This window comes from Halichoeres trimaculatus, unplaced genomic scaffold (genome assembly GCF_033239565.1).
Source record: "Halichoeres trimaculatus isolate MK-OKI-2021-1 unplaced genomic scaffold, fHalTri1.1 fHalTri1_scaffold_15, whole genome shotgun sequence".
NCBI lineage: Eukaryota > Metazoa > Chordata > Actinopteri > Labriformes > Labridae > Halichoeres > Halichoeres trimaculatus.
In genome coordinates, this window is record NW_027437193.1 from 8,409,637 (window position 1) to 8,427,053 (window position 17,417).

At 41.2% G+C, this 17,417-nt stretch overlaps 1 protein-coding gene across 1 annotated transcript in view; it reads right to left on the bottom strand.

The window, feature by feature from the left end:
• LOC141804596 (contactin-associated protein-like 4) overlaps nt 1-17,417 on the bottom strand; it is a 151,306-nt gene that overhangs the window by 8,103 nt on the left and 125,786 nt on the right. Inside the window, exons 20-21 of the mRNA XM_074689112.1 lie at nt 6,354-6,487; nt 5,191-5,278 (exon numbers count right to left, since the gene is read on the bottom strand). Coding sequence (XP_074545213.1) covers nt 5,191-5,278; nt 6,354-6,487 — 222 coding nt within the window. The remainder of the gene's footprint in view (nt 1-5,190; nt 5,279-6,353; nt 6,488-17,417) is intronic.

The window sequence follows — 17,417 nt, forward strand, 5'->3', positions numbered from 1 at the left end:
CAATCACAGATGAGCAGTGTCATGACCACGGCCTCATCTGATTGGTTAATCATTCTTGTTTTTTTTCACCATGGGACGCCAACTCAACTTGGCTTCCTTGCGGACAACAGCGTGCAATATCGTACTTTCACCACACATTCGCCACAGAACATTTACGAGGGCGCTGTTTTACACATTGTAAAATGCTCAATAACTAGAGGAGAGGAATAAGGAAGAGATGACAGTGACAAAACACAGAAGAATTATCGAAACTGTTAAAAAGGAATATTTTAATTAAATCACAGCTACAGTCTAAAAAAAATAGAGAGGAAGCATGGCTTCCCTTGGCCTCCGGGAGAAAACGCCACTGGCTATAGGATGTGTTTTATTCTGAAAATCATCCAGATGTTTTGATGTTGCCTGACTTCCTGTCTTCCTCTTGTTCTGCTCTGTGCAAAAGTGATGCCTGGCTGCTACGGCCTCCAGGATAAGTAAAAGTCTAGCTGTGGAGGGCTCTGACAAACTGAAACCTCTCAAATCTGGTGTAGAATAGAATAGAATAGAATAGAATAGAATAGAATAGAATAGAATAGAATAGAAGAGTAGAATAAAATATTCTTTATTGATCCCCCTTAGGGGAATTTTTTTTGTCACACACAAATTTTTTTTCTTGCTCACAAAAAAGTGCAATAATGCACTAACAATAATAATAGAATAATGATAAAAGAATACAAAATTAGAAATTTAAAGAAATATAAAGAATCATAAGAAATATAGAAAATAGAAATATCATGCTATTTACATATTTGTGTTGAGGGATAAGTATTGGCAGGAACCACAATATCACAATATCAGAATTTTGTGATATATTGCACTCTACAAAGTTAGCTATTTGATTTAAAACTACTTTTCTACTTTATTGTGGTTAAAATGAAGAAATCCTGATGCAGTGTTTCATTCATACACTTAACTTGAAAGCATAAAGTGCATCAAGTTTGTCACTTTAACTTCTGTGACTACTACTGTTTAATGTTGCAAAGAAATTATTGGGTGAAAGACGTGGTCAGTTGGGGAAACTAATGAATGTCACTTGGTGCAAACAGTGTTAAAAAATCCAATATTTTGCAAAACATGATTATGATTATTACTTTACCAGTCTACAACGCTGTAAAAATTAGACTAACATTGATTTTAAACTAACTGACCCATGAATAGAGAGAAAACATATTTCAAACTTACTTAAGATTTTATTCATTTTAAGTTTATGGGCAACATAGAGTGGAGTAGCTCTTTGGCGCCATCTGCTGCAGTGGAGGTGCAGAAGACGTATTGTACTTCCAACTCACTCAAATATGAATTTTTACTTTCACAAAAATATCAGTATTAAGTGTTAAAATATTGATATTGGATCACAGGTCAAACTATTGTGATATATTGCCGTATCAATATTTTTTCACACTTCTACTCTGGTGCTGTGATGGAGTAGAGGCAGGGTAGACACAGATCTAGTAAAATTATACTTGGCCCCAACTTCAAACAGCAAAGAAAAGCAGCAAACTCTCACTATCTCACTTGATAAGAATCAAGTCTTGAAATGTTTGACTCTTTAGTGTGAAAATGACTGAAATACTAAATTGATTACTAAAACACTTTTATCTGTACTTAATCATCCCATCAGTCAGTCAGCTCTAATCTGGATTAGAACACTAATAGTCGTTTTTGAAGTCTGTTTTTATCCTGACGCATGACTCACTTCAAAGCTTTTCAAAGAGCAGACTGAAGTTCGCTTCACGCTGAGTGTGTTTCCTTTTCATATTGTGGGTACAGCTGCTGAGTCTCAGTCTTATCAGAGAGCTGTGACTGTAGCCCGCGGCCTCTGAGCCCTTCTTGTTATTAACAGCTTATATCTGAGTCCCTCTCTGATGGAGCCGCTCAAAGAAAACATGAATAAGTCATGACAGAGCCAATTAAAGTCTCACCCGGCTCTGTCACAGGTCTCTGACCAGGAGTAGACACAGCAGCTCAGTGAGGATGTGCTCTAACCCTCCCGGAGGGTGAACTCTCTTTTTTTTTAACAGGCTTAAAATCTGTTCAGGTGTGATACAGCAAAGAGCATTTCTAGTTAAACCCCAGACTCATTACCCGATGCTAAACATATCTGAACTCCAGGTTTCTTGAAGCCGTCTGATATGATTCTCTGTGTTTATCTCTCCTGGTCCTGATAGGAAGTGAAAGGTGCTGCGACACATAATATTCACTACAGCTACTTAATTATGCATGAAGGTAGTTCAGATTTGTTTTGACAGATAACTGGAAATGAGCTGAGGTCCAGAAAGTTAAAACACACTGTGCATGTGCACAAAGTTGGAAAGATATTGAGCATTGGTAGTTTTCTTCCTTTCTAAATCTCTCTTGGTGTTATCCATTTAAAAACTGCCGTTCTGGTAAATTACAGGTTTTATTTCAATATAAAAAGCATCAAATATTCCTGCAGGATTTAAGCAAAGGATGGTGCTCGCGACTAATTTTCTAGTCCATTGAACAGAAATTTAACTTTAGACTAGTTGACAAGTTGAGTGGTAAGAAAAGGGCACAAAATGACTTTAATTTAGTCGACACAGCTTAACACCCTCCAAAACCAAACGGCGCGTAGCCCATTTGATTCTTACTGAAGCTGGTCATCACTTTTTATAAGTAACTAAATTAATGGTTATTAATCATGTGGCTCTTTGTGACCTACATTATGAACTCTCTCACACAAAGCACGGCTGCCAATCCCTGAATAAAACTTCAATAAGTCAAAAAAAAAAAAAAAACTGCCTTATTTTACAGCCTGCAAAACAAACTTGACACAGATTCTGCCACAAAACATGACAGCCAGTCATAAGATGAAAGTTCACTCAAACCATTCTCAGGACAACATGTTAAAATTCAAGCATCCACCCGTAAGAGACCTGCTATATAAAAACAGCTACTCAAACATGAGTCTGTTATGCTATCAGCACTGAACCTAAATAAAAGTCTTTATAATTTGTTTAACTGACCAACCACTGAGGATGATCTTTTATTTTTGAGTCAACAGAACCAGAATATCCCAAGCTTTATACACCAAACACTGGCCATAGCACTTTGTGTAAAATAAGACGTGTTTGAAACAGCCTCTGTTGGGTATGTATCAGTAGGCCTACCAAATTAGGTACTTCTATAGGTACCAGCCAAATTCAGTTTGTAATACCAAGTACCAATTAAGGTAAAATCAAACGGTGCCATGTTTCGGTACCTAAACACATCCTTAAGACTGTGAGAGAATGAGAGAGTGGCAAATTTCCATGCTGGACATGAACACAGCACTGCAAGTTTATATACTGAAGAATAAATGTTGAAATTGAGATTTTATTGATAAACTAGTAAAGCACTCGCAGACCTCCACCAAGCATATTGTGATTGTCTCGCAACATTCTTGTCCTACTTTAATGTTATACTCCCTTTAAGCACTGTCTGCTACAATTTGGTGTTAGTTGCAGGTTTGTACGATAATTTGTTTCCTGACAGTGTTGAAAATTATGATGACCCAGTACATATTTCATATTCCAATCTTAGTATCCAGAATATTTCCAGGATCTGGATCGTACTTTTACATTTGTCAGAAATTACGGTGACCTTGTCTTGTATTGTTTTGCAAACCAATCCAACCATTTATCGTGGAGTTATATACACTTATGGTGAAAATGGTCCTATCTCACAATGATAAAGAATCCCTTGAAAAAGTCCTGAATCCAGACAGTGATCTGGTTCACCTCCAAAATTTAATCACGTCTATTACTTTTTTGAGTTATGTTGTTCACAGATAGACAGACAAAGTCTCTCTAAAGCATAACTTCCTTGGTGGAGGTAATAAATAGTTATTACTACATAAATGCACACAAAAGTATCAAAAAATTGCAACTGTTGAGTACTGATACTGACTGCTAGGTACAATGTATAGGTACCGCATTGTTCGAAAAGTGAAAGGTACCCATCCCTACACATGGGATGGCAGTGCCTCCATTAGGACTTGCCTTGGCAACTTGATGGTTACTAGTTCAAGTCCAGGCATGGACCGTGTTTGGAAGTTGCACTGGTAGCTGGAGAGGTCCTAGAACATTTCCTGAGTGTTACCAAGGTGCCCTTGAGCAAGGCACCAAACGCTCAAGTACCCAGGAGCGCTCTACTAGTGCAGCTTCTTCACTCCAGACGGCATTAGTGTTTTAATGGGATCAATGATAGGATTAAAAAATCATGTTTATGCTTCAGCTGTGTCCCTGGATGGCAGAAAGATCCATGTTTGGGGACTGGCTACATCAGCAACTGAGCAAAGACAAAAAGATTATCTGTACTGTTCTTCTGGATCACAGTAGGCTTGAGCCAATCCCAGCTGGTACTGGGTACAAAGCGGGTTTCACCTCAGACAGGTCTCCAGCCTATCATAAAGCTAATATAGACAGACAACCATTGAGGCACTCACTTACACCCACAGGCAGTTTAGAGAGGCCAGCCAACCGGATGAGCATAGAAGGTAGAAGAAACAAACTCCACACAGAAAGACTCCTGTCCAGCTGGGGAATTGAACCAGGAACCATCTTGCAGTAAGAAAACAGAGCTTACCACTGTACCCGCCAAAATAACAAATCCCAAAACACAGTTTGATATTCACACATGAAAGCTAAATTTCATTAAAAACCCAAACAAAGGACCTGTTGCCTGAAACCACCTACCTTTTCCATAAGCATCCTTCTGTTTTTTGTTTTTGTTTTTTCATTTGTTGATTTGTTTCCTAAATTTTATTTGGACATATTTTTTGTTGTGTTTTGCAATTTTGGGCCCCCAACTTATCCAACAGCAGACAGTAAACTCATGGTCTTTATTGAGTCTTTAAAATGATTAGGAATTTGAATCGTCTTTCAACTTAAACTTACTTTAGACCTTCTGAAGTCTGTCACTCTCAACTCAAAACCTGAAACACAAACTTTTCTTACAGGCAGAACTCACACGTTCAGCTTTGCATACCTTTTTTTGGGTGGCTGAGTTATATTTCCATTTGGTAAAAAGAGAAGAAGCCAGAACTTTTAATTCTGTCGTTCTGTTCTCACACCTGTTATTCAAATGAGTTCCAGTCTGAGTGCTCTCTTAGTAAAAAGACCTTGTCTCTGCTTTCACCGTCTGCTCACTTACCGTGCACTTTCCCCAACACCAGAGACTTGATGGCGTTAAATTCACCGTCGGATGTCAGGTTGAAGTCTTCTCTGGGGTTTTCATCAACCTGAAAAGGGAAAATTGTTTCTTCAGTGAAATTCATATTTTCCTAAAGTTGAAGAGAAGCTTTGGCGTCAAACTTTGGTGACTGAGTAGCTCGAGGTATCTCATGAAAAGACGAGGAAAAATAAAGTTCATGGAGAGTTCAGGATGGGAAAGGTTCAACTTTATGCAGTGCAAATGAGCGAAAAACCATAAACTTTAGAGGGTGAAAAATAGCTGTTGCGACATCCTCCCTCCGTCTACACTTTCAACCTTTGTTTAAGAGCATGTCTCCGAAGGTAACGACCCAACTTTCACCTCCATCTGCAGTGAATCAGAAAGCCGCACCGACAAACAACGAGGTCACCTTGTAGTCCAGGGAGCTGATAATTATACAGACAGCTCCTGGTCAGATAAGGTCACTTCATAAATCATCTACGGCTGCTGCTAACAAGATTCAGGATTCACTTGATCCAGATACGATTAAGCTGTGTCATATTTCATCCAGAGCTGTTTTATGTGCAGTTTGTCCCAGCTGGTACACCGTATCTGCATCCAGGACAGCATCTGCTGGAGGCTGAACTACGACTAAAGTGCTGACTGGAGCTTTATTATACAGGGGGATATAAAAAAAAGACCATTCTGTAATACAAATAGGGAGTGGACAAGATTGCCTGTGTGAATCTGTATGTATGTGTGGCTCCATGTTTGCCCTTGAGATCGGGGCCTCATTTGGAAAACATGGAAAAGAATCATGTTCAGGAGCTTTACACATTTCTGGCTGCAGAGTGAAAAGAGCACATCAGCAAAATGTGGAGATGCTGTGTGTGAACTCGCATAATTTGAAAGCCTGCAGACTTTAAGCCAAAAAACTATGTTTGCACACCTGGATGAAGGTACCCAGTCAAACAACATATGATCAATCTTTAAACCACACACACATCCATTCCTTATCTTTACCGCAAACTGGGTTTAAACAGACGAAAACCTCATGCAGAACAAGCTTCCTGTTTAACATCCATGAGCTGTGACTTGATGTGAGCTAGAAATAGCTTTGACATCAGGAACATGAACATGCTGTGCTGATTTGTTGGCGTTACCTGCACAGACACAGAGTCCGTCAGTCTCCTGATGGTAACAGTGTGAAGCTGTCCGTTGGCCAGGCTCCTTGCTCTGCTCCTCAACACCTCAGCCTCTCTGCTGCTGTCCAGCCTGTACCTCACCTCCAGCATGTCTTCACACACACAGGAAACACAACCAACAGCAGAGTTACATTTCAGATTTCAAAAGGATACAGGGTGTAATGAAATTTTGTGACACAGAATTTCAGGAAATAAAAAAGCTTGAAGACCAGAAAGGGTGTGATGAGATTTGACCCTCTTGATTTCTGTAGCAGCTTGCACACAGTTTTTTACAAGACATAGCACAATGTGGAGATAGTGGATCTTCTTTAGCTGGTTGTGTGGAGTCATTTTGGTTTTCCAGCAATGAAGCAAGAAAAATGGTGATAAGATTCTGGATTGAGCTACCTGCAAACTGTCAGTAAAGTATGGCTTACACCACAGCGAACATCACTAACATCACGTAGCATTTCCAACTCTATCGCAAAGACAAGCTAACGTCACCTCCACTACCTAGAAAGTCAGTTATCAGAAGTCCAAACAACTCTCCACAAGGCACTGACTGTACCGGATCTAGCTTCATTTCAGCAAGCACAAGAGATAACCCAAAGTATATTCTTTTTATAGCCCGTGATATGAGACCTAGGGATGCAAGGATCCAATACCTGGGCCTTGGGTATCAACTGATACCGATCCTGATCCGATACCAGAGTTAAATAATAACCTGCATGCCCTACTGTGGGAAAATGTAAAATGAGTAACTATGGAATTACTGAACTTAATATTTATCAAATCTAAAAGTGTTTAAATGTTTGGTTGAAACAAAATGCTTCAGAATTTACAGAAATGGCTATTTGATTGTAAAATTTGATACCTTGTAGACAGAGGAGGATTAAGGTAGTCATGGGCCCCTAGGCGCTATTTTTTTTTGTGGGGGCCCCCTTCTTGTAGTTCATGCTATTCCCACAGGCACATGCTCCAGGCAATGCTGCCAGATCTAGCGATAGAAATATCCAGCTCTAAGGAAACAAGCCCAAAGCAAGCCCAACAGGTGACACGCCACATTGTGAAAGTGACAGACCTCTTGATAAGAGTATAAATATTAATTTTTGTTTGTAGTGAATTGGCAGTAAACTGTCAACATAAAAACAGTGAATAACTTTTAAACTTTGATCATAAGACAATACATGCGTATTATGCATAAATAACACAGGTATCACATAGGATACAAATCAAGCCCCTGGAGCCTAGGGCCCCTGAGCATGTTGGGCCCCTAGGCTGCAGCCTAGGTGAGCCTGTGCATGAATCCACCCCTGCTTGTAGACTAAATCATAGTTTAGCCTTAGTGTCAAGTTTGGACTGATCCTTTTCCCACTGATACCCGATCCAGCTTGAGGGGCTGGATTGGCGCCGAAACCTGATACCAGGATCAGATCAGTGCATCCCTAATGAAACCATTTACAGATGTTTGGAAGACTGCATGAAGGAGAAACTAGAAGAAAAAATATTTTCGTATTTACAGATGAGGATGGAAAAAAAACTTGCTTGTTTTGTGCACAAAGTTTGGAAAAGAATGAGAAAGAAAGAGACCAGGTTTTGTGGCCTGCCTGACTCAGGTGTTCTTTGGTTTGTTTCTTAGATGATGTCTTAGATAATGCTAAGAGATTTGATTTTGGTTTGTGCATTTTGAGCTGAAGTATAAAAGCCCAAAACAAGAGCGTTCAAAACTTTTATATGTTAGAAATAAAGAAAAAGAATAAGTGGGATTAGTAAAGTTGTTTTCATTCATTCTTTGAGAAGCAAAACACACAGTCTCACAGTCTCTAACTTTTGCGGTCAAATTGTTTTTCATCAACCAAAATTTGTTGCACTTTGGGTAATTTTATTGTATCCTATCGTGAGTATTTTGTAATGTGAGCCCTTTTTTGTATGCTGTATAATATCGTGAGTTGTTTACTTTGTTACTTCCCTAGAAACAAAAGAAAACAAAACAACACAGCTTTCCATAACTCTTGGCACATTTTTTCTTTGAACAAAGAGCCTTAGCACATCTTTTCATGTTGGTTTACAGGATATTTAGGGTCCTCGGCCTGAGCAGAGGGCACATTCTAGCAAGCTAGAAGGTGCCCTCCGCCGAAGGCGGAGGGCACTATTGTTCTTTGTCCGTTTCTTTTTAGGGTCCTCGGCCAACGGAAGAGGGCACCTTCTAGCAAGCTAGAAGGTGCCCTCGGCCGAAGGCCGAGGGCACTATTGTATTTCGTCCGTTTCTTTTTTTTTCTTATTATTATTCCCTCCTCCAGTAAATCGCTTATTAGGTCCTCTTAACATATTCGAAAACTCACCAAAATTGGCACACACATTATGGATGCCGAAAATTTTCGTTTGGTACTAAACATGACCCCCGACATCCCATAATAAGCTCTATAGCGCCACCTAGGCACACGCTAAGGGCCCTAGCTCGGGCTAGGAATGTCGTAGAGAGATGAAACCAACATCAAAATGTTCGTGTCATCGAGACACAAAAATCATACGCTGCTACCCTGGACCTATCTCCAACAGGAAGTTGGCTATTTCCCTCCCAAAATAAAAAATTTTTTTTTTTTACCCTTTCTTTAGAAATTATACCATCTGAAACCAAAAATGGTACATGCTTGAAAATACCATCACATGACAGATGAGACCCTGCTCTACAAAAGTTGTTCAGGAAGTTGTTATTTCAGGCCCGGTTTTCGAATGGTGAGCCCTCAAAGTCGCCGACCGCTTTGGTCAATTTAGGATTTCTCCATGTTAGCAGATGAGGAGAACCGATTTCAGGTCAAAACACACATTCTACTAGTGCCTCATTTAGGCCTCTAGACAAAAAACTACAACTCATAGAGCTTTAAAAATTACATGGTTGGATTCCTGACAAAATCCCCTACAACAACATGATATTTTTACACAGATTAAGCCAACATTGTGACCTACAGGACAAGTAGTGCGGACGTTTCTCATAAATAAAAAATCCATTTCCAGCACTCTTCCATCTGTCTTGTGACGCATTTGTGCTTCTAGAGAAAAAAGTATAACTTGTACAGCTTTAAAAATGCCAAAAATGGATTCCTGACAAGCTCTACTATTAATTAAAGCTGCAAGCAGCGTTAGAAGGGTCCTCGAGGCTCATGCCGGTTTTGCCCTACTATCATGGTATTGGCCCCACTGTGTCCAACAGAATAAGACGAACATTTTGGTTGTGGTTTCATCTCTCCAGGACATTCCTAGCCCCAGTTAGGGCTATTTTGCTGTGCATAGGTGGAAGTGAGCCTAATGGCTCTGATAGAACATTATGGGATGTCAGGGAGTCAGTTGATACCATGGCAACGTATCCTCTGCTATGCTGAAGAGAAATAGCCAACTTCCTGTCTGGGAAAGGTCAGGGTGTCAGCAAATAATGTGTTCGTCTTAATGAGATGAACATTTTGATGTTGGTTTGATCTCTCTAGGACATTCCTACTGGCTGCTATGGCTGTTTGAATGTGTCAGAATGTGGACAGAGGGAATATTATGGGATGTTTGGTATTATATTGAAGAGTTTGATGATTGAAATGTGTGTGCTGATTTTGGTGAGTTTTTGAGCATGTTCAGGGGTCTAATAAGCACTTTAATGGAGGAGAGAGTCATTGTTGCCTCTGCTGAGTCATGTGACCAGCTGTGTGGAACTCCTAATCAGTGTGTGACAACATCACAGAAGTGCAGGAGGATGAGATTCCCAAAAGGACAAACTTCTCATCCTGTAGGCCAGAATGTTGACCTAATCTGTGTAAAAATATGATTTTCTTAAAGAACATTTTGTGAGGAATCCAACCATGTCATTTTTAAAGCTGTGCAACTTTTCCTTTTTTGTCTAGAGGCCCAACTGCTCAGCGAGGGCTGCTCTCCCATCTGTTAACATTGCGTGGTCGGCGACTTTGAGGGCTCGCCATTCGAAAACCGGGCCCGAAACAACGAATTCCCCCACAACTTTTGTAGAACAGGGTCTGGTCTGTCATGTGAGGCAATTTCCAAGCCTGTACCATTTTTGGTTATTGACAAGTTAATGTTTGTAGAAAGGCTAAAAATGCCAAAATGTCTTATTTTGGCGGGCAAATTGCCGGTTTCCTGTTGGAGCAACGCAAAAATACCTCCTATATTTTTTGTGCGTCTCAATGAGACGAACGTTTTGGTGTTGGTTTCATGTGTGTACGACATTCCTGGCCCGTGCTAGAGCCATTTTTGTGTGTTTTTGAGTGGTCTTTAGAGGTTTTTTGGCTGTAGAGAGATTATTATGGGATGGCGGGGGTCATGTTTGGTATTTTATCGAATTTTTCCGCGATTGTGAGGTGCGTGCCAATTTTGGTGAGTTTTCGAGCATGTTTAGGGGGTGTAATTTGCGTTCTCGGGGCGGGTGGTATAATAAGAAAAAATTAAAGCTGCAAGCAGCGTTAGACGGGTCCTCGGGGCTCATGCCGGTTTTGCCCTACTATCATGGTATTGGCCCCACTGTGTCCAACAGAATAAGACGAACATTTTGGTGGTGGTTTCATCTCTCTAGGACATTCCTAGCCCCAGTTAGGGCTATTTTGCTGTGCATAGGTGGAAGTGAGCCTAATGGCTCTGAGAGAATATTATGGGATGTCAGGGAGTCAGTTGATACCATGGCAACGTATCCTCTGCTATGCTGAAGAGAAATAGCCAACTTCCTGTCTGGGAAAGGTCAGGGTGTCAGCAAATAATTTGTTCGTCTCAATAAGATGAACATTTTGATGTTGGTTTGATTTCTCTAGGACATTCCTACTGGCTGCTATGGCTGTTTTAATGTGTCAGAATGTGGACAGAGGGAATATTATGGGATGTTTGGTATTATATTGAAGAGTTTGATGCTTGAAATGTGTGTACTGATTTTGGTGAGTTTTTGAGCATGTTCAGGGGGTCTAATAAGCACTTTAATGGAGGAGAGAGTCATTGTTGCCTCTGCTGAGTCATGTGACCAGCTGTGTGGAACCCCTAATCAGTGTGTGACATCATCACAGAAGTGCAGGAGGATGAGATTCCTAAAGGGGACAAACTTCTCATCCTGTAGGCCAGAATGTTGACCTAATCTGTGTAAAAATATGATTTTCTTGAAGAACATTTTGTGAGGAATCCAACCATGTCATTTTTAAAGCTGTGCAACTTTTACTTTTTTGTCTAGAGGCCCAACTGCTTCACTGAAGCTCCTCTCCCATCTGTTAACATTGCGTGGTCGGCGACTTTGAGGGCTCGCCATTCGAAAACCGGGCCCGAAACAACGAATTCCCCCACAACTTTTGTAGAACAAGGTCTGGTCTGTCATGTGAGCCAATTTTCATGCCGGTACCATTTTTGGTTATTGACAAGTTAATGTTTGTAGAGAGGCTTAAATTTCAGAAAACTCTTATTTTGGCGGGCAAATTGCTGGCTTCCTGTTGGAGCTACGCAAAAATACCTCCTATATTTTTTGTGCGTCTCAATGAGACGAACGTTTTGGTGCTGGTTTCATCTCTCTACCACACTCCTGGCCCGAGCTAGAGCCATTTTTGTGTGTTTTTGAGTGGTCTTTAGAGGTTATTTGGCTCTAGAGAGATTATTATGGGATGTCGGGTTTTATTTTTTGTATTTTATAAAATTTTTTGGCAGTCACAATGTGTGTGCCAATTTTGGTGAGTTTTTGAATATGTTAAGTGGACCTAATAAGCCTTCAAAGCGCGTGTGGAATAATAATAATAAGAAAAAAGAAACGCAGCAGGAACAATAGTGCCCTCTTCCGTTGGCCGAGGACCCTAAAAAAAAGAAACGCAGCAGGAACAATAGTGCCCTCGGCCTTTGGCCGAGGGCACCTTCTAGCCCTGCTAGAAGGTGCCCTGGCTCAGGCCGAGGACCCTAAAAAAGAAACGCAGCAGGAACAATAGTGCCCTCGGCCTTCGGCCGAGGGCACCTTCTAGCTTGCTAGAAGGTGCCCTGGCTCAGGCCGAGGACCCTAATTAAAGCTGCAAGCAGCATTAGACGGGTCCTCGGGCTCCTGCCGGTTTTCCCTCCAATGTGTCCAACAAATGAGACGAACATTTCGGCGTTGGTTTCATCTGTCTACGACATTCCTAGCCCCAGTTAGGGCTGTTTTGGTGTGTGTAGGCTGGAAGTGAGCCTTATGGATCTGAGAGAATATTATGGGATGTCAGGGAGTCAGTTGATACCATGGCAACGTATCCTCTGCTATGCTGAATGACATCACCTGCTGCATGCTTGGAATTCTAATTAGCGTGACACCAGTGTGACTAGAGGCTGGAGGGAGTTTTTATCAGCCTTCTAATGTAAACAAATCCTCACAGAGTCCACAATTTTACCCCAATCTGTGTCAAAAATATCATACTTGATAGTAGAGCTTGTGAGGAATCCATTTTTGGCATTTTTAAAGCTGTACGAGTTATACTTTTTTGTCTAGAAGCACAAATGCGTCACAAGACAGATGGAAGAGTGCTGGAAATGGATTTTGTATTTTAGAGAAATGGCCGAACTACTTGTCCTGTAGGCCACAATGTTGGCTTAATCTGTGAAAAAATATCATATGGTTGTAGGGAATTTTGTCAGGAATCCAACCATGTAATTTTTAAAGCTCTATGACTTTTAGTTTTTGGTCTAGAGGCCCAAATGCGGCACTAGTAGAATGTGTGTTTTGAGGTGAAATCGGTTCTCCTCATCTGCTAACATGGAGAAATCCTAAATCGGCCAAAAGCGGTCGGCGGCTTTGAGGGCTCGCCATTCGAAAACCGGGCCAGAAACAACAACTTCCTTCACAACTTTTGGAGAGCAGGGTCTAGTCTGTCATGTAATGGTAGTCTCAAACCTGTACCATTTTTGGTTTCAGAGGAGAAAATTTTAGCAGAAATTGTTAAAAAAAATTTTTTTTAATTTTGTGAGGCAAATAGCCCGCTTCCTGTTGGAGATAGGTCCAGGGTAGCAGCGTATGATTTTTGCGTCTCGATGACACGAACGTTTTGGTGTTGGTTTCATCTCTCTACGACATTCCTAGCCCAAGCTAGGGCCGTTAGCGTGTGCCTAGGTGGCGCTGTTGAGCTTATTATGGGATGTAGGGGGTCATGTTTGGTATTTTCTCGAATTTTTCCGCGATCCTGATGTGCGTGCCAATTTTGGTGAGTTTTTGAGCATGTTTAGGGGGTCAAATTAGCATTCGTTGACGGGGCGGAATAATAAGAAATTAAAGCTGCAAGCAGCATTAGAAGGGTCCTCGGGCTCCTGCCGGTTTCCCCTCCAATGTGTCCAACAAAATGAGACGAACATTTCGGCGTTTGTTTCATCTCTCTACGACATTCCTAGCCCCAGTTAGGGCTGTTTTGGTGTTCATAGGGTGGAAGTGAGTCTAATGGCTCTGAGAGAATATTATGGGATGTCGGGGAGTCAGTTGATACCATGGCAACGTATCCTCTGCTATGCTGAGTGACATGAGCAGCTGGATGCGTGGAGTTCTAATTAGCGTGACAGAGGATAAGTAGAGTGGAGAGGGGGGTTTAAGAAAAACTTCTGGTGATGAAATCCTCACAGAGTCCACAATTTTACCCCAATCTGTGTCAAAAATGTCATATTTGATAGTAATTTTTGTCAGGAATCCATTTTTGGCATTTTTGAAGCTGTACGAGTTATCCTTTTTTCTCTAAAAGCACAAATGCGTCACAATACAGATGGAAGAGTGCTAGAAATGGATTATGCATTTTAGAGAAATGGCCAAACTACTTGTCCTGTAGGCCACAATGTTGGCTTAATCTGTGTAAAACTATCATGTGGTTGTAGGGAATTTTGTCAGGAATCCAATCATGTAATTTTTAAAGCTCTATGACTTTTAGTTTTTTGTCTAGAGGCCCAAATGCGGCACTAGTAGAATGTGTGTTTTGACCTGAAATCGGTTCTCCTCATCTGCTAACATGGAGAAATCCTAATTCGGCTGAAAGCGGTCGGCAGCTTTGAGGGCTCGCCATTCGAAAATCGGGCCCGAAACAACAACTTCCTTCACAACTTTTGGAGAGCAGGGTCTAATCTGTCATGTGATGGTATTTTCAAGCATGTACCATTTTTGGTTTCAGAGGGTATAATTTCTAAAGAAAGGCTAAAAAAAAAAATTTTTTTTTTTTGGGGGGCAAATTGCCGGCTTCCTGTTGGAGATGGGTCCAGGGTAGCAGCGTATGATTTTTGCGTCTCGATGACACGAACATTTTGGTGTTTGTTTCATCTCTCTACGACATTCCTAGCCCGAGCTAGGGTCCTTAGCGTGTGTCTAGGTGGCGCTATTGAGCTTATTATGGGATGTTGGGGGTCATGTTTAGTATCAAACGAAAATTTTCGGCATCCATAATCTGTGTGCCAATTTTGGTGAGTTTTCGAATATGTTAAGAGGACCTAATAAGCGATTTACTGGAGGAGGGAATAATAATAATAATAAGAAATTAAAGCTGCAAGCAGCGTTAGACGGGTCCTCGGGCTCCTGCCGGTTTTCCCTCCAATGTGTCCAACAAAATAAGACGAACATTTCGGCGTTGGTTTCATCTGTCTACGACATTCCTAGCCCCAGTTAGGGCTGTTTTGGTGTGTGTAGGCTTGAAGTGAGCCTTATGGCTCTGAGAGAATATTATGGGATGTCAGGGAGTCAGTTGATACCATGGCAACGTATCCCTCTGCTAGGCTGAATGACATCACCAGCTGCATGAGTGGAACTCTAATTAGCGTGACAGAACCCCAAACAGAGTGGAGACTGAGAGTTTATCAGCCATCTAATGTAAAGAAATCCTCACAGAGTCCACAATTTTACCCCAATCTGTGTCAAAAATATCATATTTGATAGAAGGGCTTGTGAGGAATCCATTTTTGGCATTTTTAAAGCTGTACGAGTTTTACTTTTTTCTCTAGAAGCACAAATGCGTCACAAGACAGATGGAAGAGTGCTGGAAATGGATTTTTTATTTATGAGAAACGTCCAAACTACTTGTCCTGTAGGCCACAATGTTGGCTCAATCTGTGTAAAAAATGATGTTGTTGTAGGGGATTTTGTCAGGAATCCAACCATGTAATTTTTAAAGCTCCATGACTTTTAGTTTTTTGTCTAGAGGCCCAAATGCGGCACTAGTAGAATGTGTGTTTTGAGCTGAAATCTCTTCTCCTCATCTGCTAACATGGAGAAATCCTGAATTGGCCAAAAGCGGTCAGCGACTTTGAGGGCTCGCCATTCGAAAACCGGGCCAGAAACAACAACTTCCCCCACAACTTTTGTAGAGCAGGGTCTGGTCTGTCATGTGATGCAATTTTCATACCTGTACCATTTTTGGTTTCAGAGGAGAAAATTTTTGCAGAAAGGCTAAAAATGCCGAAATCTCTTATTTTGGCGGGCAAATTGCCGGCTTCCTGTTTAAGAAAGAGCCATAGTGACCCCTACCGTTTTTGTGCGCCTCAAAGAGAGGAACGTTTTGATGTTGGTTTCATGTCTCTACGACATTCCTAGCCTGAGCTAGGGCCGTTTAAGTGTGTTTTTTTTGTTTTTTTTTAGAGGTTGTTTGGCTCTGGAGAGATTATTATGGGATGTCGGGGGTCATGTTCAGTACCAAATCGCAATTTCTCTGGATTGTGAGGTGTGTGCCAAATTTGGTGAGTTTTCGAGCATGTTTAGGGGGTCTAATTTGCGTTCTCGGGGAGTGCGGAATAATAATAAGAAAATTAAAGCTGCAAGCAGCGTTAGACGGGTCCTCGGGCTCCTGCCGGTTTTCCCTCCAATGTGTCCAGCGATATGAGACGAACATTTTGGCGTTTGTTTCATCTCTCTACGACATTCCTAGCCCCAGTTAGGGCTGTTTTGGTGTGTGTGGGGTGGAAGTGAGCCTTAGCTCTGAGAGAATATTATGGGATGTCGGGGAGTCAGTTGATACCATGGCAACGTATCCTCTGCTAAGCTGAGTGACATCACCAGCTGCTGCATGGAGTTCTAATTAGCGTGACACTAGTGTGATTAGAGTGTAGAGGGAGTTTTTATCAGGCATCTAATGTAAAGAAATCCTCACAGAGTCCACAATTTTACCCCAATCTGTGTCAAAATATCATATTTGATAGTAGAGCTTGTGAGGAATCCATTTTTGGCATTTTTAAAGCTGTACGAGTTTTACTTTTTTCTCTAGAAGCACAAATGCCTCACAAGACAGATGGAAGAGTGCTGGAAATGGATTTTTTATTTATGAGAAACGTCCGAACTACTTGTCCTGTAGGTCACAATGTTGGCTTAATCTGTGTTAAAGTGACATGTGGTTGTAGGGAATTTTGTCAGGAATCTGACCATGTAATTTTTAAAGCTCTATGACTTTTAGTTTTTTGTCTAGAGGCCCAAATGCGGCACTAGTAGAAGTACTAGTAGTGAGTGTTTTGACCTGAAATCGGTTCTCCTCATCTGCTAACATGGAGAAATCCTAAAGCGGCCAAAAGCGGTCGGCGACTTTGAGGGCTCGCCATTCGAAAACCGGGCCAGAAACAACAACTTCCCCCACAACTTTTGTAGAGCAGGGTCTGGTCTGTCATGTGATGCAATTTTCATACCTGTACCATTTTTGGTTTTGGTGGAGATAATTTTTGCAGAAAGGGAAAAAATGCAGAAAACTCTTATTTTGAAAGGCAAAATAGCCGGCTTCCTGTTGGAGATAGGTCCAGGGTTGCAGCATATGATTTTTGCGTCTCATTGAGCTGAAAATTTTGGTGTTGGTTTCATCTCTCTACGACATTCCTAGTGGCGGCTAGGGCCGTTTTTGTGTGTTTTTTTGTTTTTTTTTTTGAGGTTTTTTGGTTCTCTAGAGAGTATTATGGGATGTCAGGGGTCATGTTTGGTTTTTTCTCGAATTTTTTGGCGATCCTGATGTGCGTGCCAATTTTGGTGAGTTTTCGAGCATGTTTAGGGGGTCAAATTAGCGTTCATTGACGGTGTGGAATAATAAGAAAAAAAAAAAAAATTAAAGCTGCAAGCAGCAT